The 26,040-nt window shown below is 44.9% G+C and overlaps 1 protein-coding gene and 1 non-coding gene across 6 annotated transcripts; both read right to left on the bottom strand.

The window, feature by feature from the left end:
• Positions 1–625: 625 nt before the first annotated feature.
• On the bottom strand, positions 626–24,678 carry LOC109878418 (limb region 1 homolog-like protein). 5 transcript variants are annotated; one of them, XM_031794602.1, is made up of 14 exons: positions 24,546–24,675; positions 24,309–24,372; positions 12,913–13,000; positions 10,223–10,256; positions 9,187–9,326; positions 8,212–8,436; positions 7,995–8,063; positions 7,672–7,736; positions 7,501–7,573; positions 7,304–7,390; positions 6,567–6,721; positions 4,914–5,145; positions 4,461–4,622; positions 626–2,986 (listed from the first exon to the last, which is right to left on the bottom strand). In XM_031794602.1, the coding sequence occupies exons 2-14, from the start codon at positions 24,369–24,371 to the stop codon at positions 2,901–2,903; spliced, it is 1,479 nt and encodes a 492-aa protein (XP_031650462.1). In that variant the 5' UTR covers position 24,372; positions 24,546–24,675; the 3' UTR covers positions 626–2,900. The 5 variants fall into 5 exon arrangements, with proteins under 5 accessions (XP_031650462.1, XP_031650461.1, XP_031650463.1 ...); XM_031794601.1 differs by having other exon boundaries at positions 24,309–24,671; XM_031794603.1 differs by lacking the exon at positions 4,461–4,622 and having other exon boundaries at positions 24,309–24,678.
• trnat-ugu (transfer RNA threonine (anticodon UGU)) lies at positions 13,615–13,687 on the bottom strand. Its single transcript has one exon. It is a non-coding gene; the product is annotated as a tRNA-Thr (tRNA).
• Positions 24,679–26,040: the final 1,362 nt, after the last annotated feature.

The raw sequence follows: 26,040 nt of genomic DNA, 5'->3' as shown, positions 1-26,040 counted from the left end.
TTCCTGCCATCCAGGATCTCTATACCAGGCCATGTCAGAGGAAGGCCCTAAACATTTTCAAAGACTCCAGCCACCCTAGTAATAGACTTCTCTCTGCTACCGCAAGGCAAGCGGTACCGGAGCTCTAAGTCTAGATCCAAGATGCTTCTAAATAGCTTCTACCCCCAAGCCATGACTCCTGAACCGCTAATTAAATGGATGGCTACCCAGACTATTTGCAGCCCCCCCACTTTTACACTCCTGCTACTGTTTATTATCTATGAATAGTCACTTTAGAAACTCTACATATTACCTCGACTAACCTGTGCCCCTGCACATTGACTCTGTACATTGCCTCGCTATTGTTATTTTACTGCTGGTCTTTAATTAATTTGTTACTTTTATTTTTTAAATAACACAGATCTTTCCATAAAACTGCGTTGTTGGTTAAGGCTTGTAAGCATATCACTGTAAGGTCTACTACATCTGTTGTATTCGGCGCATGTGACAAATCAAATTTGATTCACAGGAAGTAGCATTCCGCAAACATTTAGACACACCCTTTTAGTGGAGGAAAAGGCAACACAAAACAAAAGACAAATCAAACATCCAACAAAAGAAAACAAGAAAGAAACGCAAACAAAAATCAAGGAGAAACAATGATTTATTTTTCTTCCTTCCAAGAGGAAATGAATAATATGCAAGGAAAACTGGTGGAGGAAAAAGAGGATTAGGTGGGTGGTGGTGAAGGAGAGCGCGCTCGAGAGTCTCCTCTTGGGTTGTAGCGGCGTCAGGGACGGCCTCTGATGACAAACAGGACAAAATACAACAGCTTTGTTCTGGACCTGATTAAAGCAAGGCGACTAAGGGTGGAGGGACAGAGGACAGACACGCACACGACACTCAGAAGACAGACACACTGGCACAGGATGGGCCGACACTCGCAATCACACAGCCCGGAACCGGGATGGGCTGGACAATGAGACCCGATGATTTATAGATGTACTCTAGATCTAACTGCACTCTAAACAGTCTTATTATTCATACCAATCCAGATGACAGACTATGTATAGGAAAATGCAATACATTTGTCCTTTTTCCTCCCTAGTACATAAAAAATATATATAATTGCTGAAAGCAACACCTACGGTCACATTCTCATTACGTTAGCGTTTTTAAACAATACAAAATAAAATGTCCATCAGCTCCCAGATTAAAGAGGTTCTGCAGTCTCACAGTAAAAAATGCCCTTGATTAACTAATAAAAAGAGTAGCACTTTAACATTATCACCCCTAAGTAACCAGCCCACTCAAACATTGTGCTCCCCAAAGAATATATTGAATTGATGGGTGCCAGATCTGTTTCTGCTCACTTGCCAAATTCTTATGGAATCTTAATGCTGTTTAGTATGACAATGAGTGGCAAAGGAGTTGGCAAGATGGCACAAACAGATCTGGGACCAGGCTAGTGAAATTAGTCAACTTTAATGACTGACCATTGATCAAGGATAAAATAACTTCAGGTAAACGTTCAGCAGGCTGCCAGGTGAGTTTGGTGAATTTGGAGACCCTGCCCCCTGCTGGTGATGAACGGAACAGAACTCTGACTATCAGCTAATAATAAAGAATACTACCACAACTTAACATGCTGATACAGCAAAGGAGAACCATGACACAAATAAAAACAAAGCCACAGATCATTTAGACTATTCCAATATGAATTGAACAGAAAAAACATCTGGAATTGGCAGTGGACAGTAACCAGTATTGCACTTAGGTTAATATTAACAAACATTAAAAACATTCACAGTAAGATTGGTCCAAGGCAGGATACCCAAAACTAGTGAGCGTCACTTTGCATTTAGGAAGCTCTCCTTTAGGGGGTTAAAAACCCATGAGAAAAAGTAAACAGAAATGCCATTATACGACCAATGACACAACCTCCTTAAAAAATTAAATCATCTATATGTGTTAAGGTATTTTTTCATGTATCATTCACTAATTCCAAGTGATGAGTTTAAAAACAAGTCATGGGTCGTGTTCATTAGGCACCACATGGAAGAAAAGAAAAAGACCGAAACGCAAACTTTTTTCTGTTGCAAAAAGTTTTCAAATGTAACCTAATGAACACAACCCTTTCCTGTCCCGTTCTCTTCCTCCACGATATGAAGATATGTAGAATAGAGTGAGTGATCCCTCAAACCTCATTTTAAAACATCCTCCTCTCATTAACAAACACAACACCATTACAGACAGACGTCTTAAAAAACATGGAAGTGGGATTCACAGGATGAGTGAGGCCCAAAAAGAGTGGTTTAACATGAGGGGGGAGGCGGCAGCGAGCGAGAGACTATTCAAACGCTGAACCCCAGAGCAGGAAAAGGAAATGTCAGTCAGTCACAATGTAATGTTCCAAAATAGCTTTGACACGTGTGTCCAAAGAGTAAAGTAAGTCAGTCCCAGCTCAACCTCTCAAACCCACAGAGTTTCTCACAAGGCATTAGGACATCCAGGATGCTCTGTATGATGTCACAATGTCAACAAGAACCCTGATACAGATTAGAGCCCTTTTTCAGTTCCAGAATCTTTTATTGGTTCCAGAACATCTCGTTTTTGGCTCAGATTACTGTGCACAATGATTCCAATATAACCCCAGTATTGTAGTCTGAGACGATTTAAATTGATTCCCCAGGTCAACTTGTATTAATTGGTGATTAGTCAGTGAGCAGCGCTCTACTGCACCATTGGCCAAACTGCACTTCTACTCCTCCACTTCTGTCTTTTCATTCTGGTGATCCAGACACCGATAGGCTGGAGGACTGAAGACAAGGTGCCTTTTGTTCCAATGGGAATGCTCTTCAGGAGACTTAGGTCCCGGTCGGGTGTTAGAGATGACAATTGATTGGTCAAGGGAATGTCAGTCACTGGATCTTTGACAGGCCATTGTCCAGGAGGAGCTTGAGGGGGATGGTGGTGCGGGACACAGTCAGAGGCAGGTTGTGGAGACCTGCGGAGACATAAAACACATACGGTTAAAAAGGTGTAACGACACGTTTACCGCCAACACACACACACACACAGATCACAAGCAAGAGAGAAAGAGTATGTGGACAAGAACATTTGGGTGCTAAGAAAGTCCATCAATCACAAAACAGAACAAAAGCAGTTGGGGAGGGAGAGATGACATCTGTTGTGATCACGGGAAAGGAGAGATGACATCTGTTGTGAGTAAGGGGTGTGTGTGTAATATATATATATATATATATGGCTCTACACTGTTGTTTTTGTTGGGCGGAGGGGCTAAACGCGTGTGTGAGGGGCTGGGGAGTGTGTGTGCGTGTGTGAGGGGCTGGGGAGTGTGTGTGCGTGTGTGAGGGGCTGGGGAGTGTGCGCGTGTGTGAGGGGCTGGGGAGTGTGCGCGTGTGTGAGGGGCTGGGGAGTGTGCGCGTGTGTGAGGGGCTGGGGAGTGTGCGCGTGTGTGAGGGGCTGGGGAGTGTGCGCGTGTGTGAGGGGCTGGGGAGTGTGCGCGTGTGTGAGGGGCTGGGGAGTGTGCGCGTGTGTGAGGGGCTGGGGAGTGTGCGCGTGTGTGAGGGGCTGGGGAGTGTGCGCGTGTGTGAGGGGCTGGGGAGTGTGCGCGTGTGTGAGGGGCTGGGGAGTGTGCGCGTGTGTGAGGGGCTGGGGAGTGTGCGCGTGTGTGAGGGGCTGGGGAGTGTGCGCGTGTGTGAGGGGCTGGGGAGTGTGCGCGTGTGTGAGGGGCTGGGGAGTGTGCGCGTGTGTGAGGGGCTGGGGAGTGTGCGCGTGTGTGAGGGGCTGGGGAGTGTGCGCGTGTGTGAGGGGCTGGGGAGTGTGCGCGTGTGTGAGGGGCTGGGGAGTGTGCACGTGTGTGAGGGGCTGGGGAGTGTGCACGTGTGTGAGGGGCTGGGGAGTGTGTACGTGTGTGAGGGGCTGGGGAGTGGGCCAGCGGCTAGACCTACAGGCCCCTAGGGGACTCCTACTCCCCTCTCACTTTCCTGAGAGAATTGTATAGGCCTTTATCTGATATTTAATTGCATCTTGAAGAAAGGAGAGCAGCCCATTGGGAAACATGGCCAGGCCCAGAGTTGGGAGGGAACACCTTGCTAGCGTGCTCACAGTTCAGTCACTCTGAAAACACACTGACCATCGGCAACTAGCACAGACCTTCTACTGCATAATGAAAGTAACACAATATGACGAATCAAATACATATTCAATAGCTGATGCGGGGATTCGGCTGCAGCCAAGATAAGTGGACAAATCAGGTACGGTTGTATTTGGAGTGGAACATCCCTTTAAATGGAAAGATGTAAAGCTTTATGAAAGCGTTATTATTATAAAAACTAAACAAAGAGCCAACATAGGGAACAATCAGGAAACAGGACCATAGACATATCTTCCTGTCAAGCACTGTTTCATGTATATAGAGGCTTTAGAAATACATTTGGATTGATTGATGTAAATACCAAAGGCACGTATGAGTTCTCTCTGCACAGTCCAGGTGAGAGTGTTGATGAGGCAAGCAGAGGTGAGGCCAGCGAACAAAATGTTGTACAGGAACACTATGTGGAAGTTCCCCAGCCAGTTATACCTCCCAAAGTCTCCCAGCAGGTCAAACCGTGTGATGCCTGAAGAACAGATAGAATGTGGTTCAACGCTCTGTAACTGCTTTACTGCTCATCATGGATGGATAAAGTTCAGATCCTCTGACTGGTGAGGGTGTATTTGTGAAGCGCAGTACTTGAACATGGCCAAGGTTACACAGCGTTCATAGTGATTGACTGCATAGACACACCCTCCTCTGGTCAGAAATGATAATGCAACCAGAAGCTCTGTCTAATAACAGTGCGTCAATTTTTGTTCAACCATATGAGACAAGAACACAGAAACTCAACCAGGGGAAAGGGGAGAGCCTTTACCCAGAGTACGAGAGAAGACTGGCAGTGCTGAGCTGAGGACCAGAAGAGAGACACAGTTCCCAATGATCTGTGTGAGGTTGGTGTCCTGAGTGTGGGGCAGCAGGAAGGCGAAGAGAGGAGAACTGTAGAAGCCCACCACAGACGACACCATCAGGTACATGATGAGAATCACCTGCACTGCTGCTCCCAGAGAACCAAACATGGAGAAGGAAGTTGTCCCCAGACGAGGGTCCTATCACGCAGAGGAAACACACGGTTAATGCCAATTGGTTGTAAAATGTTCCCTCCCTCCTCCGCATAATCCTTGTATTTGTGTCGTCTTAAATCAATATAACATATAATGGTCCTCAGTAACTTCATATAGAATAGAACAGGCTATTCAGGAGCAACAGTGGCAATATACAATTAGAATTCAACATACACTACATGATCAAAAGTATGTGGACAACTGCTTGTTGAACATCTCTTTCCAAAATCATGGGCATTAATATGGAATTGGTCCTCCCTATACCAGTCTCCACTCTTCTGGGAAGGCTTTCCACTAGATGTTGGAACATTGGAAGCAAGTCCCTGCAGCATTCAGCCACAATAGCATTAGTGAGGTTGGGCGATTAGACCTGGCTCGCAGTCGGCGTTCCAATTCATTCCAAATATGTTCGATGGGGTTGAGGTCAGGGCTCTGTGCAGGCCAGTCAAGTTCTTCCACACCGATCTCAACAAACCATTTCTGTTGCCACAAAGTTGGAAGCACAGAATCGTCTAGAATGTCATTGTATGCTGTAGCGTTAAGATTTCCCTTCACTGGAACTAAGGGGCCTAGCCCGAACCATGAAAAACATCCCCAGAACATTATTCCTCCTCCACCAAACATTACAGTTGGCACTAGCGTTCTTCTGGCATCCGCCAAACCCAGATTCACCCGTCGGACTGCCAGATGTTGAAGCGTGATTCATCAATCCAGGGAATGAGTTTCCACTGCTCCAGAGTCCAATGGCGACGAGCTTTACACAACTCCAGCTGATGCTTGGCATTTTGCATGGTGATCTTAGACTTGTATGCGGCTGCTCACCCTTGGAAACGTATTTCGTGAAGCTCTCGAAGTTCTTGTGCCGACGTTGCTTCCAGAGGCAGTTTGGAACTTGGTAGTGAGTGTTGCAACCGAGGACAGAATTTTTACGCACTTGAGCACTTGGCAGTCCCGTTCTATGAGCTTGTGTGGCCTACCACTTTGTGGCTGAGCCGTTGTTGCTACTAGATGTTTCCACTTCACAATAGCTGCACTTACAGTTGACCGGGGCAGCTCTAGCAGGGGAGAAATTTGACAAACTGACTTACTGGAAAGGTGGCATCCTATGACAGCGCAATGTTGAAAGTTACTGGGCCATTCTACTGCCATTGTTTGTCTATAGAGGTTGCATGGCTGTGTGCTTGATTTTATACAGCAGTCAGCAACTAATTTGAAGGACTCACTCATACATATGAAAAAAATAATAATAATAATAATAATAATTGAGATAGTTTTCGGCCATATCGCCCAGCCCTACAAGAAGACTAACAGCACATGGTCTAGAATTGATGCTATAAAAGCCAATAATCCATACAAAGCCCCTACCAGCTCACACATCCCCTTATTCCCCTTGGTAGAGTCCTCACCCCCATTCCTCTGGGCATGGCCGTCTCGTCAAACAGGAGCTCCAGAACGTGGAAACATACCATCAACACACACACCACCGTTAGAGCTAGGAGCAAGAGCATGGCCAGAGGGTAGAACAGGTTCCGCTGCCATGGTGATGCTCTCCTCCGCATCTCTGGGGGGGGGGGGGAGAATTAGAGACAGAGGGGGGGTGGGAGAAAGAGCGAGAGAGAGACAGGGACAGAGAGAGAGAGACAGAGACAGGGACAGAGAGAGAGAGACAGAGACAGGGACAGGGACAGAGAGAGAGGCAGAGACAGAGAGAGGCAGAGACAGGGACAGAGACAGAGAGAGAGGCAGAGACAGAGACAGAGAGAGAGGCAGAGACAGGGACAGGGACAGAGAGAGAGGCAGAGACAGAGAGAGGCAGAGACAGAGAGAGGCAGAGACAGGGACAGAGACAGAGACAGAGAGAGGCAGAGACAGGGACAGGGACAGAGAGAGAGAGAGAGACAGGCGAGTTGAGAACCATTGTACACAATGCGGTCTGTCGCCCGGTGAGCAGTGTTGCTATTCCTGGACTTTTTATAATGCCTGAATGAAATCAATGTTGTACTTTTATAATAATAATCTTCCAATGAATGCTATCCAACCCTAGTATCCCCACAGTGATCCCTGTATGCTGCAGCCCTAAATCAGTCAATACCCACAGAAGGTAATAAAACACAGTAGTATTATATACACATCTTGGTCTTACGGAGGGCGATGCGTTTGGCCTGGATGCCGAGGAACTGCATCCTCAAAGGCTCCACGTTTACACTGATTCTGCATGACGTGCTACCTCCTACAAGGAACAGAGCAAGGTCAACACCATCTCCTCTAGGATGAGTCATAATAGCATGGTGTAGTGTGAGCATCCTGTCTGTGTACTCTAGCACATGGTAGTCAACTCACTGTTGAGTTTCCTGGAGAGAGAAGCCTCCTCGAATGCAGCACAGTTCATCTCCACCTCCACATTCTCCAACAGCTGAAGAAACACAGGGGATGGATGTCATCAAGTTATAACAGTGGTATAGTGTTGTTATTGTCTGTATATAGGGGTATACTATGTGGATTGTCACTCACCCCTGGTTTGACCAGTAGGCTCCCAGTGACACTGAACATGCGGGACAGCCCGAAGGGAGTGCACACTGCAGGGAGACAGGAAGTGGTAGGGTGGCAGATAGTCTAGCGGTTAAGAGCGTTGGGCCAGTAACTGAACAGTCGCTGGTTCGTATCCCAGAGCCAACTAAGTAAAACAAATCTGTCGATGTGCCCTTGAGCAAGGCACTTAACCCTAATCGCTCCTGTAAGTTGCTATGGATAAGTGTGCCTGCTAAATTACTAAAATGTAATACAAAAATATATCTGACCATGACCAACTGATCACAAGTTAGTCAGCTACTTACACAGGAGCAGGAGCACTCCAAACAGAGAGATGGCAGAGTAGAGGTAGGGCAGGTAACACTCCCACACGTCTGAGATGGGATATAAAAAGGTCACCAGAGAAAGGATTTTCATATATGGTTCTCAAAAATAAAGGACTCCAATTCAATTCTTCAAAATACCCATTGCGAACAGTAGCAAAATGGCTTATATGAATAGCAAAGTCAAAGATCAACTGACCGTAGAGGCTCTCCCTGGCCGTGTTGTTCAGCAGGGCAACACCCACCCACACCATGCCCAGCACCAGCAGAGTGAGCAGCAGCAACACCACCGCCGTCTCATACACCCGCGCCATCACCCCCTTCTTACAGCCCACGAAGCCCTCCGACTCAGTGAAGAAGTAGGCGAAGGGCATGAGGAAGACCAGGGACAGGTTGGAGAACAGGAACACTAGGTTCCATAAGCCTGTTGGAGAGAAAGAGAAGAGATATGGTCAGAACATGACAGATTAGAACGCTATGAAACACCATGAAATAGAACAATCTATTAGCAAATATTAACAACAGGCCCAAAGGTGAAGTACGTTTGACTGTTAACAGTACCACAGTCCGCCACAAGGAGGCGCAGCCAGGCTGGGTAGGGTAAAACTATTGGGGGGCATACAGTCAAGTCCACTAACATCTGTAGGGATCCATGGTAATAAGCTACAGGGTTCAGTGACGTAGAGTTGGAGTTGACAGTGCTCCTTGTTATTCACACCAACAACTAACATATGGGGCCCACTTCTGCTGGTTGTTTAATTACTGTGAAAGGATAACATGACTTACCTTTTCCAAACACCACACTATATTTGCCATAAAACCAAAGGCAACAGTTGTGGCTGCTTGTTGTCTCCACCTTCTTGCTCTTCGTGCTGTTGTCTGTGCCCAATAATGTTTGTTCCATGTTTTGTGCTGCTACCATGATGTGTTGTCATGTGTTGCTGCCTTAGGTCTCCCTTTATGTAGTGTTGTCTCTTGTCGTGATGTGTGTTTTGTCCTATTTAACAATTTCCAACGTCAAGCACGGTTCATATTGATTTCAAGCTCACTGACTATCGATACTTAGGATTTAAATATGGTTTAAAACAGAAGACTATAGAAGACTACAGATTGAGTGCGTTGTGGTGTAGACATGAAATGCTGTGTTGGTTGTAGTATAGACAAGGTACAGTACCGTGGATGAGTGATCCATTGAGCCACTGCATGTAGTAGCTGTGAGGGAAGGTGAGCAGCACCTCATTGGACAGGATGGAGATGGGGAGGAGCAGCACAGCACACACCGCCACAGAGAGGGTGAATGTACACAGCCACAGCCTGGGTGAATGTACACAGCCACAGAGAGGGTGAATGTACACAGCCACAGAGAGGGTGAATGTACACAGCCACAGCCTGGGTGAATGTACACCGCCACAGAGAGGGTGAATGTACACAGCCACAGAGAGGGTGAATGTACACAGCCACAGCCTGGGTGAATGTACACAGCCACAGCCTGGGTGAATGTACACAGCCACATAGAGGGTGAATGTACACAGCCACAGCCTGGGTGAATGTACACAGCCACAGAGAGGGTGAATGTACACAGCCACAGCCTGGGTGAATGTACACAGCCACAGAGAGGGTGAATGTACACAGCCACAGAGAGGGTGAATGTACACAGCCACAGAGAGGGTGAATGTACACAGCCACAGCCTGGGTGAATGTACACAGCCACAGCCTGGGTGAATGTACACAGCCACAGCCTGGGTGAATGTACACAGCCACAGCCTGGGTGAATGTACACAGCCACAGCCTGGGTGAATGTACACAGCCACAGCCTGGGTGAATGTACACAGCCACAGAGAGGGTGAATGTACACAGCCACAGAGAGGGTGAATGTACACAGCCACAGCCTGGAGGGGGAGAGAGTTTGTGACAGTGTAGAAATTCATTTTCATGGAAATGGACAATAAAGCATTTTGGAGTGTGTGTTTCCTGTAGCTTCTCTGTGAGAAGGGAAGAGGACAGTATAGTGCCAACTGGTATGACAAAGGGTAGGAAGGACATTAACAGTTACACCGGGCAGACTGATAAAACTGCAGCCAAGTGGTGGTGTCATTCCATTTGGTCACATTGACTCAGATACTAGCTCAAACTGACACAGTGAGTGACTGTGTCAACGTGCTGCAGACTGCTACCAAGTCAGTTTGTTCAGCCTTACGCTCTTTACTTACGCAATTTTGTTGACGGTCGCATCTTCAATGTCATCTGAAAAATGGCGATAAACATATGAGTGAGTAATACATTTATACCAACATGCTAGTAAGGCAACCTAGTACTGACTAAAGGAACATGAGCATCTTGGCAACTGAAGGAAACCTTGAAAACAAACGTCTCCAAACCAAACAACTAGACAGATAAGAGAAGTAAAATGGTAGGAATATTGATGGAGCTTGGAGGTAGAGGAGAGGAAGGCGGTAAAGAGGCGAGGAAGAGGTAAAGTGAGGTAAAGAGGCGAGGACGAGGTAAAGAGAGGTAGAGGCGAGGACGAGGTAAAGAGAGGTAGAGGCGAGGACGAGGTAAAGAGAGGTAGAGGCGAGGACGAGGTAAAGAGAGGTAGAGGCGAGGACGAGGTAAAGAGAGGTAGAGGCGAGGAAAAGGTAAAGAGAGGTAGAGGCGAGGAAGAGGTAAAGAGGTAGAGGCGAGGAAGAGGTAAAGAGAGGTAGAGGCGAGGAAGAGGTAAAGAGGTAGAGGCGAGGAAGAGGTAAAGAGAGGTAGAGGCGAGGAAGAGGTAAAGAGGTAGAGGCGAGGAAAGAGGTAAAGAGAGGTAGAGGCGAGGAAGAGGTAAAGGAGAGGAAGATTCTAAAAACAGAGCGATAAAACGGTAAGACACAGATCAAAACGGATGGAGGGGAAATAAGGAGTTGGCCTCAACAACAGAGATATGCAGAGTACACCGTGTTCAAGAGGTCCAAAGAACAAACATCTCTGGTATGCCTGTATGAGTCAAGAAGAGGAACAGAAGAGTTTGAAAAAACACGGTCTGAGTGCAAGACAAACCAGTTAGTAGCATCTCAATTGATTCAGACCATCAACACCCCACTATTCAATTAAAGCTGTGAGGCACAAACGTTCTGCTGGTGGTGTTGACTGACTGCTGTGGACATTCATTGCATTCAAAAACACTGTATTGCTAATGCAGAGCAGGTTCAGCTGTCCACCTTTCCAAAACCCAATAAGCACACTGGCTGAGTAGGCTGTGGGCTGGCCCACTACCAAACCTCTGCCAGAAGGATACAGATACAGGCCAGACGTAGGAGGTGCTACAGCTGTTTTCTATAACCACACCTTATTGGAGTGATTACATAAAGCCACATAACCAATTGCATTTGCACATCCACACTTTGTGTTCACTTGAGAGCAACATAACGCACATTCAATTATAAAATGGTCATACTTGGAAAGGACAGGGTACGTGTTTATCTTAAAAGGAACATTCGTCCCACCCTTCACCCAGCTGACCCACAAGCCTGAGGTGTTTCCATAACAACCTCCTGCAGCAGTGTAGGGCCCTGTGTGTTCTGGCCAAGGCCCCTATAGGCCCAGATAGATAGCTGCTACCCCTCCACATGTACAGGTTGATAGGGAAACAAAACACACATTCAATTAGTGATGGGGGGTCTGTACAGTTAAATGTTGAGATATTACTTATTTTACTCCAGTTTCGTGATATCCAATTGGTAGTTACAGTCTGGTCCCATCGCTGCAACTCCCGTGCGAACTCAGGAGAGGCGAAGTCAAGAGCCATGCGTCCTCCGAAAAACGTCCCCGCCAAGTCACACTGCTTCTTGACACACTGCTCACTTAACCCAGAAGTCAGCCTCACCAATGTGTCAGAGGAAACACCGTACACCTGGCGACCCGGTCAGCGTGCAGTGCTAGAGTAACACCTCTTTCACTGCATGCAATGCAGTGCCTTAGACTGCTGCTCCACTCATGCAGTGCCTTAGACTGCTGCACCACTCAGGAGGCCCAGAGATATTAGTTTTGACAATGTATCGTATTATTTTGACAATATCACAATATTATTTTTGTGCTAGTTGGCTGTACCAAAACGGCAGTATTTTGTGTTCATTCCTTGTTCTCCATCTTTTTAATATAGGGAGACAATTTGTTTTGTCAAAAAATATTTACTGGAACATTGATCTGGCCTTACTGCCATTAGCCCATAGAAATGCATTGAATGACATACATTTTGGGGGAACTATGTGGAAGTTTGTTTTGAAGTGTCTGTCCTATATCAGAGATATAAGACAGATCAGGAAAATTATAAAATACATTCTACACATATTTAATGCTCCCTTTGGGGGGGGGGGGGGTAAACAACTTCCATACATACTTCCATTAATTGTTTTAACTGGTACTGCCTTCAGGCGAGTCCTGAGGCTTGTGGACGTCCTAGAACAAGACAATGTACAGTATTCTAGCAGCCCAACACTTACAAAAGACTAACTCAAAGAAACCAATGAACTGATTTCACTAAATCTACATCCAAGGCTGTTTACACAGGCAGCCCAATTCTAATAGTTTTTTCCATATAATTTGTCTTTTGACCAATTACATCAGATATTTGTCAGAGCTAGTCTGAATGGTCAGAAGATCAATTCCAATAATCAGAATCTGACTGCTTGTGTAAAATACAGTCTAAGAGGTCTGAACAATAGGTTTCTGCTGTGCACACAAGGGAAGGTGTGGTCTCCATAAACATAACACGACAAGAACATTCCAAAAAGAAAATGTCATCTAGAGGTTTTTCAACAGCTTCCATTTCCTCTAACGGACTGTTAGTTTAGTTTGATGGATGGATGTGTTTAACATAATCCCTCAAGTCATTTCAGCCAGGCAAGCAGACGTCCATACTCACCAGTGGTGATATAGTCTGCATTCTTCTTGAAATGGGTGAGGATGAGGTAGGACAGTATGTAGAGGCAGGTGAAGAGGAGAACACAGATCTTGACAGAGGAAATAAACAAAATACCAAAAGATTAGGCTAATACAGATCATTGCATATCACCAGGATTTTACTTGAAAGACATCTTTTGTTTTCTTGGAAAATATGCAGCTCAGTTCAATAATCCCAACCTCAGTCTAGGAGCCATTCCCCATTATTTTCATCTCTACTTTGTACATTCTTCCACTGCAAATCAACCATTCCAGTGTTTTACTTGCTATATTGTATTTACTTTGCCACCATGGCCTTTATTTGCCTTATCTCACCTGCTCACATTGTATATAGACTTGTTTCTACTGTATTATTGACTGTATGTTTGTTTTACTCCATGTGTAACACTGTGTTGTTGTATGTGTCGAACTGCTTTGCTTTATCTTGGTCAGGTCGCAATTGTAAATGAGAACTTGTTCTCAACTTGCCTACCTGGTTAAATAAAGGTCAAATAAATCAATTCTAAAAAAAAAGTCTAAATAAATATCAGGTAAATGTTGAGATAGGTCACGTAGGTCGTTTGGTTTAAACTCAGACTCTCTGACAGTTGATTATCATCTTTATTTACATTTGAGTCATTTAGCAGGTCTACGCTCTTATCCAAAGTGTAGACTTTTCCATACTGGCCCCCAGTGGGAATCGAACCCACAACCCTGGCATTACAAGTGCCATGCTCTACCAACTGATCCACACAGGACCCTGTGATGTTGGTCATCATCACTAGGAGCTGTACTCATGGCTGACATGAATTGCTGTGAAAGTGATTATCGAAGAAGCTTGACAAGGTTGGGGGTCCTTGAGTGTGCAGACATACTTTAGGACTGTACCAAGGTTATTATAGTAAACTGAAAATTAAATTACAACTAAATGAAAAATATATTTAGTAAACTGAGATACAAACTATTATCTTTGACTCCAAATATAACTAAAATCCATCACAAATTATGTTAAGTGTCTTTATTCTAAATTTAAGACAAAAATCAAATGGGGTTTTCAAGCTTTTTTTCAAATGGGATTTTCATGCTTCCTACAGGTCACATGGAGATTACCGTTAAATGATCAAGTGAGACTCAGCAAGATGATATTTCCACCAGCAGCACAGCAGATATTGACATGAGCGCCATGCAATACCTCTCTCACCTAGTCACTGCGCTGTGCTACAAGTGGTAGCTGTAGCTACAGGACCAAAACAGCAGAGAAGTTTAGCCTCATGCATCAACACTCCTGGTTGCTGCGGAAATCGACCCACTACTATTGTTTACATCTACATCACCTCGCTGAGTCTACCTTCAAACCTAATCTATAACCTGACCCATCACTTTATGCAATACTGCTCCACAATGGCAAGAAGTGACATCCCAGAATGTATACAAACACATACATGGCTCCTAGCCTCCCAAGCATAGGCTACTTCATCCCCTAAAAATAAATATAAAAACAGAAGTAGTATCTTTTTTTTTAAGCAAACTAAATTTTTATTTTTATTTTAAATAGTCAATCTGATCTAAAAAACTGAAACTGAATTTCAAATAGAAATCTTAACTAATAAGAAAAACTAAAGAAAATCACAACAGTAATAACCCTGGAATTTAGATAACAGGAGGATAGACAGGATAACAGGAGGATAGACAGGATAACAGCTGGCTAGACAGGATAACAGGAGGATAGACAGGATAACAGCTGGCTAGACAGGATAACAGCTGGCTAGACAGGATAACAGGAGGATAGACAGGATAACAGGAGGATAGACAGGATAACAGGAGGATAGACAGGATAACAGGAGGATAGACAGGATAACAGGAGGATAGACAGGATAACAGCTGGCTAGACAGGATAACAGCTGGCTAGACAGGATAACAGGAGGATAGACAGGATAACAGGAGGATAGACAGGATAACAGGAGGATAGACAGGATAACAGCTGGCTAGACAGGATAACAGGAGGATAGACAGGATAACAGCTGGCTAGACAGGATAACAGCTGGCTAGACAGGATAACAGGAGGATAGACAGGATAACAGTAGGATAGACAGGATAACAGGAGGATAGACAGGATAACAGCTGGCTAGACAGGATAACAGGAGGATAGACAGGATAACAGCTGGCTAGACAGGATAACAGGAGGATAGACAGGATAACAGGAGGATAGACAGGATAACAGGAGGATAGACAGGATAACAGCTGGCTAGACAGGATAACAGCTGGCTAGACAGGATAACAGCTGGCTAGACAGGATAACAGCTGGCTAGACAGGATAACAGCTGGCTAGACAGGATAACAGCTGGCTGGACAGGATAACAGGAGGATAGACAGGATAACAGCTGGCTAGACAGGATAACAGGAGGATAGACAGGATAACAGGAGGATAGACAGGATAACAGCTGGCTAGACAGGATAACAGCTGGCTAGACAGGATAACAGGGGGCTAGACAGTATACAGCTGGCTGGACAGGATAACAGGGGGCTAGATAACAGAGGAGGATAGACAGGATATAGCTGGCTGGACAGGATAACAGGGGGCTAGATAACAGAGGAGGATAGACAGGATATAGCTGTCTGAACAGGATAACAGGGGGCTAGATAACAGAGGAGGATAGACAGGATATAGCTGGCTGGACAGGATAACAGGGGGCTAGATAACAGAGGAGGATAGACAGGATATAGCTGGCTGGACAGGATAACAGGGGGCTAGTTAACAGAGGAGGATAGACAGGATATAGCTGGCTGGACAGGATAACAGGGGGATAGATAACAGAGGAGGATAGATAGTCTGGTTGTTCTCCTTTCTGACTGGCACAGTTGTGTAACTAGCTATCTAGTTAAGATGTGTGGGTTGGACTCAGGAAGCCTCACCCAGTAAATGTTTAGAAGCAAACCGTTTCAGGTCACAATAAGCTAGGATTTGTTTCTTCCATCACATTGCATTACTATCCACTGTCAACGGTGCGGTGGGTTTTGAAATGACCCAGCCTGTATAGTGACATGGTGACAGAGACATGCAAGACAAGGCCATTAGGCCAAGAGAAACAGATGGAGTCTGCAGATTAGATATACCAGTTTAGCCAGATGAAGAGAGCGGGAGAAACAGGGTGAGAGTGGAGGACTGGGATCAGGTTAGGACGGGAAGAAAAAGTGTGCAACTAGACAGACCTTAAACCCCTATTTGGGTCAATATACAGCCAGCCTCAATGAATCTAGGGATATTGTCTTCTGTAAGAGAACAGACTCCTTGACCAACTGAACATTGATTAATCCCATTTAATCGGATACAGTCTAATAGCTGTCTGCCGGGCTGGTCGTCTGGGGTAAAAATCTGAGAATGTGCCTCTTGAAACTAAATCAGTGGTCAACTGTTCACAACTATACTCACAGAGCTTCAACTCTAAAATCACAGGATGTGGTGAGAGATTAATACGTTTCACCATTGGTGTTGGAGGAAATGCTGAGTTAACTGGAACTATTCAGAGAGACAACCAAGGACACACATAAAACACAACATGTAAGGCTAGGCCTAGACAAACATCCTCTCCCCAGCCCAGAGGAAGAGAGGCGATGGTGGCAGGATTCAGGAGTTCACCCTGAGGTGACATTAACTGCAGAAAACAATAGTTGAGAAAGAAAGTTACCTCATCCTGAGAGAGTGGCAGAAATGTGACAAAATGGCTACCACTGCCTGGAAAAAGACTGTTTCCTGTAGATTGAATAATGCTTACCCAAGCACATCTTGTCCTTGTGAAATAAATCAAATGGAACCTTTGACAGTCAATCCACTGAAATAGCATTCCTCTTATTCAATTGTAGGCCTATTTGTTCAATACATATGATCACGTTTCTAGGGCATTATTTCAGTGCAGTAGAAGGTCAACAACTTCTTGTTCTATTCTTCACTGTAGAATAACATTTAAGGAGAGGAAAACGCATCTGCACACGCACCCACCTTCATGTCAATGCCTAGACACTACATTACTCTGACATACAAAGTACATTTAACAACGGAAGATGAGGACATATGGTACAGTGACAAAGTGGGGTTCCTCCTCCTCCAATCCATTGGTGGGACAGGCGATCTCCCTGTCCCTCTTTCTAGGATGGCAACAATGAGATTTGGGGAAAACCAGTGGTTGTATCACCCATATTAACAACTGGGCCCTAACCACAGTGAAGTTCCTAAAAATCACTGCCATTGCAGGATTGTTTCTCATTGAGGCAGTGAGAATAGATCCAACACTATAGCCTGGTTGGGCTGATGTCCCCAACAGTGATAATTTAGCACTTGGACAATAGATTCCAGCTAACAGGACAGGTATCTGAAACTGTCTACAATGTTTTGTTTTCCCCAACATGAACTGAATGCAACACAAAACAATGCCTTCTCTACAGACATGACTGGTGACAATCATTCCCATTCACTGTTCCTTACATAACGCATACGCCAAGTAGCCTATGGTTTTGTAGGTTTGTTGAGAAATTCTTACCAATCGTGACGTATAGCTAGCCTGGTACCGCAAAATGTCAAATGCATGTCGCAACAAAACAATGACGCTACAAATGCTCAGCATCAAAATTAGCCAACAAACTGTGGAGGAAATCTTTCAATGTGCTGTGTTCGCAATAAGCCTGCTATATCCCACAAAGAGAAAGTACCGGTAGGTAGGAGGGGGATCACAAGGGGGTGAAAGACCTAGCCAACAAACAGAGAGAGGGACAGACAGAGAGACCAGTCAGCAGTTGTAGGTGAAAAACACATGTTGAGTTCTACCTGGAGGAAGGCAACTTTCTGTCCAGGCAGTTCTAAACAAGGAGCTGGGCTTAGAAGGGGTTTTAACGGCCGGAGGCTGGGCTTTCTGTCCAGGCAGTTCTAAACAAGGAGCTGGGCTTAGAAGGGGTTTTAACGTCGGAGGCTGGGCTTTCTGTCCAGGCAGTTCTAAACAAGGAGCTGGGCTTAGAAGGGGTTTTAACGGCCGGAGGCTGGGCTTTCTGTCCAGGCAGTTCTAAACAAGGAGCTGGGCTTAGAAGGGGTTTTAACGTCGGAGGCTGGGCTTTCTGTCCAGGCAGTTCTAAACAATGAGCTGGGCTTAGAAGGGGTTTTAACGTCGGAGGCTGGGCTTTCTGTCCAGGCAGTTCTAAACAAGGAGCTGGGCTTAGAAGGGGTTTTAACGTCGGAGGCTGGGCTTTCTGTCCAGGCAGTTCTAAACAAGGAGCTGGGCTTAGAAGGGGTTTTAACGTCGGAGGCTGGGCTTTCTGTCCAGGCAGTTCTAAACAATGAGCTGGGCTTAGAAGGGGTTTTAACGTCAGAGGCTGGGCTTTCTGTCCAGGCAGTTCTAAACAAGGAGCTGGGCTTAGAAGGGGTTTTAACGTCGGAGGCTGGGCTTTCTGTCCAGGCAGTTCTAAACAAGGAGCTGGGCTTAGAAGGGGTTTTAACGGCCGGAGGCTGGGCTTTCTGTCCAGGCAGTTCTAAACAAGGAGCTGGGCTTAGAAGGGGTTTTAACGTCGGAGGCTGGGCTTTCTGTCCAGGCAGTTCTAAACAAGGAGCTGGGCTTAGAAGGGGTTTTAACGTCGGAGGCTGGGCTTTCTGTCCAGGCAGTTCTAAACAAGGAGCTGGGCTTAGAAGGGGTTTTAACGTCGGAGGCTGGGCTTTCTGTCCAGGCAGTTCTAAACAAGGAGCTGGGCTTAGAAGGGGTTTTAACGGCCGGAGGCTGGGCTTTCTGTCCAGGCAGTTCTAAACAAGGAGCTGGGCTTAGAAGGGGTTTTAACGGCCGGAGGCTGGGATTTCTGTCCAGGCAGTTCTAAACAAGGAGCTGGGCTTAGAAGGGGTTTTAACGTCGGAAGCTGGGCTTTCTGTCCAGGCAGTTCTAAACAAGGAGCTGGGCTTAGAAGGGGTTTTAACGGCCGGAGGCTGGGCTTTCTGTCCAGGCAGTTCTAAACAAGGAGCTGGGCTTAGAAGGGGTTTTAACGTCGGAGGCTGGGCTTTCTGTCCAGGCAGTTCTAAACAAGGAGCTGGGCTTAGAAGGGGTTTTAACGGACGGAGGCTGGGCTTTCTGTCCAGGCAGTTCTAAACAAGGAGCTGGGCTTAGAAGGGGTTTTAACGGCCGGAGGCTGGGCTTTCTGTCCAGGCAGTTCTAAACAAGGAGCTGGGCTTAGAAGGGGTTTTAACAGCCGGAGGCTGGGCTTCTGTGGTGGAAGGTGGTGGTGGACAGTTGGGCAAACTTAAAATGAATAAACCCTTTCATGCATGGTGTTCTACTGCTCACTTCCTGCCCCAACATGAACCTGGTTGTTGAGAATAGGCCGAGGAGCTAGAGTTTAGAGTGTGTCTAATGGCCAAGGTCTCTGCCTGCCTGAGCTTGTGTTGAAGGCACTGCCCAGTTGGCCAGGCATTTGAGAACAAGGAGCTGGAGTTTCAAGAGGGTTTAATTTGGGTTTAACAGCCAAATGATGGGCTGAAGGCGGTGCAGAAAGTGGGCGCAACATTGTACAGATGGAGTCAGCGGCAGAGTAAAAACCCATTCTGTACAGATGGAGACAGCGGCAGAGTACAAACCCATTCTGTACAGATGGAGACAGCGGCAGAGTAAAAACCCATTCTGTACAGATGGAGACTGCGGCAGAGTAAAAACCCATTCTGTACAGATGGAGAGAGTGGCAGAGTAAAAACCCATTCTGTACAGATGGAGACAGCGGCAGAGTAAAAACCCATTCTGTACAGATGGAGACAGTGGCAGAGTAAAAACCCATTCTGTACAGATGGAGACAGCGGCAGAGTAAAAACCCATTCTGTACAGATGGAGACAGCGGCAGAGTAAAAACCCATTCTGTACAGATGGAGACAGCGGCAGAGTAAAAACCCATTCTGTACAGATGGAGACAGCGGCAGAGTAAAAACCCATTCTGTACAGATGGAGACAGTGGCAGAGTAAAAAGAAAAGCTGCAGCTACCTCGCTTTCAAAGCAGCTTTCATGCCAACACATTGAAGAGTTTGTACAATGCTAAGTTTACAAGTGGAACAAGAGGATAAATCTAATTGATGCGCAACAGCCAAAAACAATCAACAAATGGTATGGAACATGAAAAGTCTGCATGTCCTTATAATAATAGTCCAAATATTTTCCATTACCGAGAGGAAGTTGAATAACAGATCAATACTGATGTGGGACAGAACATCTTCTGGTCTCTGATACACTTTGAAAGGATGACGTCACAAGATTACTGAAACGTTAACTACCAAGTCATTTTCAAGGTAGCAAGATGAGAGGGGCTTGTATCAGGGTCAATGATGATAAGCTAAGGCTAAAGCCCCTTTAATGACCAGAGGTCAAATGATTACGCAGTGTGTGAGAGTGAACAAACAGTGAAGAAATAAGCTTAGGACTGTATGGTAGCTAAAAGGTTAAGCAAGGCCCGGGGTAGTTGAGAAGAATTAGGCCTAGGTGAAAGGGACAATGTCAAGATACGCTTTGGGCATTGAAGCATATTTTTAGTATTAAGCCTACTGGGCCCACACCAGCATAGCCCGAAAGTGTTTTTGGCATCTCAGATTGTTCTGGCCATTCTCACATATTCAAAAAATATATTATTTTTGGGGGGGCTGGGGCATTTCACATTTGTATCAAACATATTTTTGTTATCATGATGAAATGATCAAGTTTGCGGACGACACAACAGTGGTAGGCTTGATTACCAACAACGACGAGACGGCCTACAGGGAGGAGGTGAGGGCCCTCGGAGTGTGGTGTCAGGAAAATAACCTCACACTCAACGTCAACAAAACTAAGGAGATGATTGTGGACTTCAGGAAACAGCAGAGGGAACACCCCCCTATCCACATCGATGGAACAGTAGTGGAGAGGGTAGCAAGTTTTAAGTTCCTTGGCATACACATCACAGACAAACTGAATTGGTCCACTCACACAGACAGCATCGTGAAGAAGGCGCAGCAGCGCCTCTTCAACCTCAGGAGGCTGAAGAAATTCGGCTTGTCACCAAAAGCACTCACAAACTTCTACAGATGCACAATCGAGAGCATCCTGGCGGGCTGTATCACCGCCTGGTATGGCAACTGCACCGCCCTCAACCGTAAGGCTCTCCAGAGGGTAGTGAGGTCTGCACAACGCATCACCGGGGGCAAACTACCTGCCCTCAAGGACACCTACACCACCCGATGCTACAGGAAGGCCATAAAGATCATCAAGGACATCAACCACCCGAGCCACTGCCTGTTCACCCCGCTGTCATCCAGAAGGCGAGGTCAGTACAGGTGCATCAAAGCTGGGACCGAGAGACTGAAAAACAGCTTCTATCTCAAGGCCATCAGACTGTTAAACAGCCACCACTAACATTGAGTGGCTACTGACAACACACTGTCAATGACACTGACTCTACTCCAGCCACTTTAATAATGGGAATTGATGGGAAATGATGTAAATATATCACTAGCCACTTTAAACAATGCTACCTTATATAATGTTACTTACCCTACATTATTCATCTCATATGCATACGTAGATACTGTACTCTATATCATCGACTGCATCCTTATGTAATACATGTATCACTAGCCACTTTAACTATGCCACTTGGTTTACATACTCATCTCATATGTATATACTGTACTCGATATCACCTACTGTATCTTGCCTATGCTGCTCTGTACCATCACTCATTCATATATCCTTATGTACATATTCTTTATCCCCTTACACTGTGTATAAGACAGTAGTTTTTTGGAATTGTTAGTTAGATTACTTGTTCGTTATTACTGCATTGTCAGAACTAGAAGCACAAGCATTTCGCTACACTCGCATTAACATCTGCTAACCATGTGTATGTGACAAATAAAATTTGATTTGATTTGATACACACCTCATCTTTGTATAATTCTACCCATTATAGTCTGCTGTAACATATGGAGTATGTCTAGGTTAGAGGTCGACCGATTAATCAGAATGGCCGATTAATTAGGGCCGATTTCAAGTTCTCATAACAATCGGTAATCGGCATTTTTGACACCGATCATGGTCGATTACATTGTACTCCACGAGGAGACTGCGTGGCAGGCTGACTACCTGTTATGCGAGTGCAGCAAGGAGCCAAGGTAAGGTGCTAGCTAGCATTAAACTTATCTTATAAAAAATCAATCAATCTTCACATAATCACTAGTTAACTACACATGGTTGATGATATTAGTAGTTTATCTAGTTTGTCCTGCGTTGCATATAATTGATGCGGTGCCTGTTAATTTATCATTTAATCACAGCCTACTTTGCCAAACGGGTGATTTAACAAGCGCATTCGCAAAAAAAAGCACTAGCGTTGCACCAATGTGTACCCAACCATAAACATCAATGCCTTTCTTAAAATCAATACACAAGAATATATTTTTAAACCTGCATATTTAGTTAATATTGCCTGCTAACATGAATTTCTTTTAACTAGGGAAATTGTGTCACTTCTCTTGCGTTCTGTGCAAGCAGAGTCAGGGTATAATGCAGCAGTTTGGGCCGCCTGGCTCGTTGCGAACTGTGTGAAGAACATTTCTTCCTAACAAAGACCGTAATTTGCCAGAATTGTACATAATTATAACATTGAAAGTTGTGCAATGTAACAGCAATATTTAGACTTAGGGATGTCACCGGTTAGATAAAATATGGAACGGTTCCGTATTTCACCGAAAGAATAAACATTTTGTTTTCAAAATGATAGTTTCCGGATTTGACCATATTAAATGACCTAAGGCTCATATTTCTGTGTTTATTATATTATAATTAAGTCTATGATTTGATAGAGCAGTCTGACAAAGGTGGTAGGCAGCAGCAGCAGACTCGTAAGCATTCATTCAAACAGCCCTTTCCTGCATTTGCCAGCAGCTCTTCGCTGTGCTTGAAGCACAGCGCTGTTTATGACTTCAAGCCTATCAACTCCTGAGATTAGGCTGGCAATACTAAAGTACCTATTAGAACATCCAATAGTCAAAGGAATATGAAATACAAATGGTATAGAGAGAAATAGATCTATAACAACTACAACCTAAAACTTCTTACCTGGGAATATTGAAGACTCATGTTAAAAGGAACCACCAGCTTTCACATGTTCTGAGCAAGGAACTTAAACGTTAGCTTTTTTACATGGCACATATTTAACTTTTACTTTCCTCTCCAACACTTTGTTTTTGCATTATTTAAACCAAATTGAACAGGTTTCATTATTTATTTGAGACTAAATTGAAGTTAAAAGTTCAAATAAGTGTTAATTCAGTATTGTTGTAATTGTCATTATTACAAATATATGTATATTTTTTTTAAATATTAAAAATGGGCCGATTAATCGGTATTGGCTTTTTTTGGTCCTCCAATAATCAGTATCGGCGTTGGAAAATCATAATCAGTCGACCTCTAGTCTAGATACTGAAATACAATTTCACATCATGAGGGTCTTGGCATTCTGCAACGTTGTCGTCATTTCTGACTCACAGAATAAGCCTACAAAATGCAAGATTAGATGTGGTCTTTAAAGTACAGTGCTGTTATCTTTTTGGCTCATGGAACAAGGCGTGCTCTGCTGTAGCTAGGTCTACATGAGAACTGCTGTGCGTTGCGGGGTTAAGGGTCATCTCGATGTGCCCTGTTGAAGCAATAGTAATCAGGTCTGAAGTTCAGCAGGAGCTGTTCTGTGCCATCCGTACAGTGTTGTATTCAGTAAGGACAAAACGTTTTAAACCTGAGTGAAAGAGTTACCACCAAAACTCCTCCAAATAGAATGCAGATATACATTTAATGTTGTGAAAGGTTTTGCTACAGTGTGCCCTACTGAACACAACCCAGCGTAACATCCCATAAAGAAGTCAATGTGGTGGAACCAGGTGGCAACAGTATAGGTAAAATCATTACATATAGCTATTCATTAAAGTACATGTTTTGTATACTGAATGGAATCTATACAACTATAAGTTATGCATGGCTCTCATTACACACAACCATGATAGTCTACAGCCAAGGCTTTACAAGAAGAAACATACAGAAATGCATATGGATGGAGGCCCAAGGTGGAAGAAAAGGCTCCTTGGGTTACCCTTCTGTGTCTCAGCCACATTAATGACCAGCTACACACACACCACACACCCCTGTAAAGGGATTCCCTTGTAATAAGTTATAGGCTACAGTAACCACAGAACTTCAGTAGAGGAAGAAACGATAACATCACTATCAGTATGCAAACTTTTATGAACATAATAAAGCCACTTCCCGAAATGCACCACGGATTAATATCTCGCTGAAATGATTTATGTTTTGAGGTTTATAAACAAAGAGCATTAGCGTACTTACAAAAATCTCTCGCACTTTGTTGTGGAAAAGTTGCTCTCTAACCGACACGTCGTCTACTTCCATCCTACGAAACCATGACGCAGGGGTTAAAATATGATAAAACGTGGCTAAAAGCTCTGGGGCGGTATGGTAGTACAGTAAAACAACAAAGCATCTCTCGCTGGTTAGAACAGTGTGGCAAGCGAACTACATTTGTCCTAAACTTCTCAAACTAACGACAAAGCTACGGTCGCGCACCGTTTCGTTTAAACTCCACAAACAAGCAACCGTCCTCCGTGCGCGTTACACATAGGGGGTGGCGACTGGGCGGGCGATCCGGGAGAATGGGTGGTGGTTAGATGTACCGCTACCTGGGCTGCGTTCAGTACGTTGTTATTCGTGGATGTATATATTTCTTTTCTCGAACACAATCATAATTGCTTCTATTTTACCAGGGCTCTGTTTCAGAAAGCAGGGTTAGCAGAGTTTAAACCTGAACTCTAGGTTGACTAACTCTAGGCAGTCAAACTCAAGAGTTTTCGGTTTTAGAACAGATGATACATTTAAATCAATCAAATCAAATCAAAGTTTATTTGTCACGTGGCCGAATACAACAGGTGTAGTTGACATTACAGTGAAATGCTTACTTACAGGCTTCAACCAATAGTGCAAAAAAGGTATTAGGTGAACAATAGGTAGGTAAAGAAATAAACCAACAGTAAAAAGACAGGCTACATACAGTAGCGAGGCTACATACAGACACCGCTTAGTCAGGCTGATTGAGGTAGTATGTACCTTTAGATATGGTTAAAGTGACTATAAATATATGATGAACAGAGAGTAGCAGTAGCGTAAAGAGGAGTTGGCAGGTGGTGGGTGGGACACAATGCAAATATAAGTTAGCCAATATGCGGGGCACTGGTTGGTTGGCCCAATTGAGGTAGTATGTACATGAATGTATAGTTAAAGTGACTATGCATATACGATAAACAGAGAGTAGCAGCAGGGTAAAAAGAGGGGTTGGGGGGGCACACAATGCAAATAGTCCGGGTAGCCATTTGATTACCTGTTCAGGAGTCTTATGGCTTGGGGTTAAAAACTGTTGAGAAGCCTTTTTGTCCTAGACTTGGCACTCCGGTACCGCTTACCATGCGGTAGTAGAGAGAACAGTCTATGACTGGGGTGAATGGGGTCTTTGACCATTTTTAGGACCTTCCTCTGACACCGCCTGGTGTAGAAGTCCTGGATGGCAGGCAGCTTAGCCCCAGTGATGTACTGGGCCGTACGCACTACCCTCTGTAGTGCCTTGCGGTCAGAGGCCGAGCAATTGCCGTACCAGGCAGTGATGCAACCAGTCAGGATGCTCTCGATGTGGCAGCTGTAGAACCTTTTGAGGATCTCAGGACCCATGCCAAATCTTTTTAGTTTCCTGAGGGTAAATATACTTTGTTGTGCCCTCTTCACGACTGTCTTGGTGTGTTTGGACCATTCTAGTTTGTTGTTGATGTGAACACCAAGGAACTTGAAGATCTCAACCTGCTCCACTACAGCCCCGTCGATGATAATGGGGGCGTGCTCCTTTTCCTGTAGTCCACAATCATCTCCTTAGTCTTGGTTACGTTGAGGGATAGGTTGTTATTCTGGCACCACATGGCCAGGTCTGACTTCCTCCCTATAGGCTGTCCCATCATTGTCGGTGATCATCCCTACCACTGTTGTGTCATCTGCAAACTGGCCATACAGTCATGGGTGA

Source organism: Oncorhynchus kisutch, linkage group LG17, assembly GCF_002021735.2.
Source record: "Oncorhynchus kisutch isolate 150728-3 linkage group LG17, Okis_V2, whole genome shotgun sequence".
Lineage (NCBI taxonomy): Eukaryota > Metazoa > Chordata > Actinopteri > Salmoniformes > Salmonidae > Oncorhynchus > Oncorhynchus kisutch.
This window is presented reverse-complemented; position numbering and strand designations above follow the sequence as displayed.

Coding starts and splice junctions, on each gene's coding strand:
- LOC109878418 (XM_031794602.1), bottom strand. CDS start 24,371: ATGGAAGTAGACGACGTGTCGGTTAGAGAGCAACTTTTCCACAACAAA. Junction 8,064..8,211: donor GGCCAGGGAGAGCCTCTACG/GTCAGTTGATCT, acceptor ATCCCATCTCAG/ACGTGTGGGAGTGTTACCTG. Junction 2,987..4,460: donor AGAACTCATACGTGCCTTTG/GTATTTACATCA, acceptor ATGTCTCCGCAG/GTCTCCACAACCTGCCTCTG.